Genomic DNA, 4,200 nt, shown 5'->3' with positions numbered 1-4,200 from the left:
GAGGCGGCGGGCTGAGTGAGAAGAGGCGGCGGGCTGAGTGAGAAGAGGCGGCGGGCTGAGTGAGCAGAGGCGGCGGGCTGTATTAGTATTATATGCAGTATTTCCTCAGCAACCAGCATGGATCAGCTCCAGGCATGACAAAGCAGATATCGTCCTCTTTTGGAAGACCAAACAAAGTAGTTTCGCTTTCACAACGAATCACACAGCGCATTCACATAATAAAAGTTACGCCTTCTTTCTTTGCGTGAACATTTGGGCGGCGTTATGCAAATCTTCCCACATAGTGATGTAGATATGTGGGGGCGTGTTAGAACGAGCCGTTTTAGGTAGGTGTGGCTGACTCTTAACTTTTATAAAGAATATCTCTTTGGATTTGAGACTTTAGTCTTTGCAACTTTACAGATCTTCTTTATGCACAAAGAGCTTGTAACACTGCAAAGAGAAAGGAACATTTGAAATCGCATCATATGACCCCTTTAAGAAATTATACACTGATTAAACCAATTACGAGGCACCAAATATCATTGTGAGATGTTGTAAATAATAAACGTATGTAAAACCCACGTGTGACAACTTGCCTCAGTTTGACACATAAAATACCCCTGCCATGGAACACAGTTAATAAACATTGTATTTAAAATCTACATTTAGTTATATGGTTGACTTGTCTGAATGTATCCCGCTTCTTAACCCAACAGTTACAGGAAAGTTTGGAGAATAAAATTCAGAGATATTTTATTTAAGAGGGTTTTAGAATTGTATAATACTGCGTTTTTAAATGTTTACCTTTTGAACTTGTTGGATTTCAAATTATTGGAATATACAAATTAAAAGTTTAAAATAATTCACTTCAACATTTACTCAACATCTAAGGCTATAACCATTATAGCCTTAGATGTTGAAAAGTATATGTATAAAAGTAACAATGGCAGTACTGTAGTTTATATATAATTGGAATGAAATAAACAATGCTTGTTGAAAGTACTTTTGTATTGGCTTTTGTCAGATGGCACAGACACCCATTTAATATGCATCTTTTGAGTTAAAGGGTCTGCGATTAAACTTTCCAACAATCCAGAAGTCACCGTTTTATTGGAAATAAAGATCAAACTTTCTCCTACTGAAGGGATTTCAACTGTAGGAATAAGAAAATACACATGCAAAGGAAGCAGGTGGGCCATATATGATAAACTTTATCATACAACAGAAGGGAGCGACGAGTATCATTTATAAAGTATCATTCACAATAGATTTACAAATATAATAATAACTCATAGTTTAAGAAAGAAAAAAAATAAAAATGATATTTACTAAATCAGACCAAAACAAGACTAATTTAAATCTGTACAAGTGTCTTCATCGACACCCAACAATTCATTCATCGATCCTCCGATGAAGACGCCAACGTCCACAATGCATGTGTAAGAGTTCTCACGCTGTATGTACAATGGTTCGTCAGGGTTTGAGAGAATATGAAATAAACTAAGCATTTGAATCGCATCAGTTCCAGCATTCTAATGCCCTTCAGAAGGCAGAATAAGACTGAGCTTGAGAGGAAGACAGTTTATTTCTTGCAGACGTTTCCTCATTTTCTTCACTTGATGTGCAACAGCTTCTCGGTGTCCACTTTTAAGCGTTTGCGTTTCGGTTGTACGACGTCATCGTCAGAGTCCTCCGAATCCTTATCGGCCTCCGCTTGCATCTCCTTCTCCATGAACGTCTGGTCGGTCTGGTCGGGAAAAATCTCCAGCAGTTTCTCCTCGAAATGCAGACTCACGGCTTTGCCCACTTCCGAGTCGGGGAAAGAGTGTGGAAATATGAGGAAAGGCAAGGAGAGAGCAGGTGGAATGCAGGCCCAGGGATGAACGGGTGAGGAGGAGGAGGAGAGAAGCACAGAAAGGGTTAAAACTCTCATTTTAGCTGCTTTGGGTGCCAGCACTGCTGAACCCTTCGGTGTGGTGTATGAAACATCTTACCTGAACATTACTCTGTTTCTCCTCATCATAAACCTGGATTATTCGAGACATCTAAAAAGGGCAACGACACCACAAAAAAAAGAAAAAGGAAAAAAAAGGGGGGGAAGAAAGATTTTATACCATCCACACAGTGAGGTCACAGCCTCATCTGTATTTAAAAATGTCCAAGGAGCACAATTTTCGGTTTGCTCATAATAAATGCCTTTCAGTTAGAAGGCACAAGCAAACGGCCTCTATATATTCATGAAGAAGAAAAACTAGAAGGGGATTTGCCTTAAAAATATGAATAAAAAACAAACAGTGCCAGTAATGATGACAAACAAACAAACTAAATGCAACCGAAATGAATTGGATGGGAAAATTCAGAAATAGTTCATAATAACGTGCTTCTTTGACATGAATGCCACAATCATCAAGTTTTGTGAAGACAGTAAAATATCTACCACATTTTACAGTTATCTTCACACAGAAAAAACATTTCAGTAACCCTATAAATCACCACAATAGCAGTGCTACAGTTCATAACATGAGTGTTTCTACTGTTAAAGCTTTTTTTCCCCACAGCTAACACCCTATTTGTGAATTTCAAGCATACTGTGCAGAACAAATCCATCCACTGAAATGACCTGAAGTAAACGTACACATTCTTAGGTAAAACAGAAGCCGAAAAATCTCTAACATTCAGTGTGTAATAATTGCATATTTGATTCATGTATTGCCACTGCATTTAAAATGGCAGCGGTTGCAGATGTCAAATTAATGGCATGACTGAGATTTGCTGTCAATAACAAACTTCAACACACAACAACACTCAAAACTTTCATAATCAACTAAATTGTAAAAATTATGTCAAAAACGCAACTTTGCAGGGTTATTATAGGCTAGTTGACAAACTGAAACTAAATCCATTTTCGTTACAAAAACTACCAAAAATGACAATTACTAAAACTTTTAAATTAAAATGAAACGGAAAATAGAAAAATGGATTCAAAAATATTAATAAAAACTAGTACCTCAATGATACTAAAAAAATAGCTTCCAAGATATGTAAAACTGAAATTGAATAATTTGTGTACATGGGATGCGAGTTTGAACGCATCAGAGCCATTTAGTTTTATTTTACAGTTTCACAGTCACTAAACATGTACACTTTACATACAGACTCCAAAAAGACCCCATGAAATCAAAATGAGCGTTTTAGTCCAGGTATGTTTGCTTTAAAGTTACCAATATTATGCTAGTGCAAAAAGCTGAGAAATTTCACTTATTCTTTCGAATGAGAATGTTCCTCATTACGACTAGCAAAACTTGCAATTTAAAGCATGTTGGCCGTTTAAAAAAAAAAAAAAATCAAGACCCACTCAAACTTCCATTATTAACAGGAAATACATAAACTCATGGAGTTTGCTTCATGGGGTCTTGAATGAATGTCAGAAACAGTGAATGACTGCAAAACTGGCATTCATATCATGCATTTGATCATCATTTTTATTGTTCAAATAAAAATAGTGAACAATAATCAAATGTATCATACCAAAACACTGTGCAACATTAAAATAAACATCCCTTCAATGGTGTGAAACACCACAAAGTGTGTTAGCCCTGTGACAAACACAAGCTCAACATCCAGCCGCTGATTAATGCTCAGCTTGACTGAAACCATTCTTTTAATAGTTAGTACTGGTGACCATAAGAAGCAGTGAACTCATGCAAATCCATCACATGTTCTCATGCTGTGTTGCTTTAGTGTTTTTCATACTCTCCAAATACTCGTTTCTTACATGCACCCCCACACAGGTTAAGGACATGCCCCGAACTCACCTCATTATATTTGGCACAATTGCTAAAGACCAGGCGCACGTCGGACACAAACTCTTTAGGACTCTTGTAATGCAGAGGATGTTTTCGCTGCAGTTTCCGCTTTACCAGGGTCAAATCCATAGGATGCTTTATTATTTTATAGTAATTGGGTACCTGGAGAGAAATCAAGGCTTCAGCATTAAAACTATAATGTTGAACATGGGGATCTCTTCCAAACCATTTAATTCGCCCTTCAACTCAACATTAGGTATTATATGTGCATCCCAAATGAAAAAGAACTACTATTAATACTATTTAACAGTATTAAGGCCTTTCCACACTGAGCGCGATGCAAAAAAGCGAGGCGAATCGCTGACGAACGGTACTTTCACACCGAGCGCGAAACGATTGTTCGCCTTCTGCC

General features: G+C 37.4%; 1 protein-coding gene across 1 annotated transcript in view; it reads right to left on the bottom strand.

The window, feature by feature from the left end:
• LOC107664979 (E3 ubiquitin-protein ligase TRIM33-like) overlaps window positions 1-4,200 on the bottom strand; it is a 27,011-nt gene that overhangs the window by 8,614 nt on the left and 14,197 nt on the right. The window contains 2 exon segments of the mRNA XM_016455683.1: window positions 1,977-2,027; window positions 3,798-3,950. Coding sequence (XP_016311169.1) covers window positions 1,977-2,027; window positions 3,798-3,950 — 204 coding nt within the window.

Source organism: Sinocyclocheilus anshuiensis, unplaced genomic scaffold (assembly GCF_001515605.1).
Source record: "Sinocyclocheilus anshuiensis isolate Anshui unplaced genomic scaffold, SAMN03320099.WGS_v1.1 scaffold363, whole genome shotgun sequence".
In the NCBI taxonomy this organism is placed as follows: domain Eukaryota; kingdom Metazoa; phylum Chordata; class Actinopteri; order Cypriniformes; family Cyprinidae; genus Sinocyclocheilus; species Sinocyclocheilus anshuiensis.
This window is presented reverse-complemented; position numbering and strand designations above follow the sequence as displayed.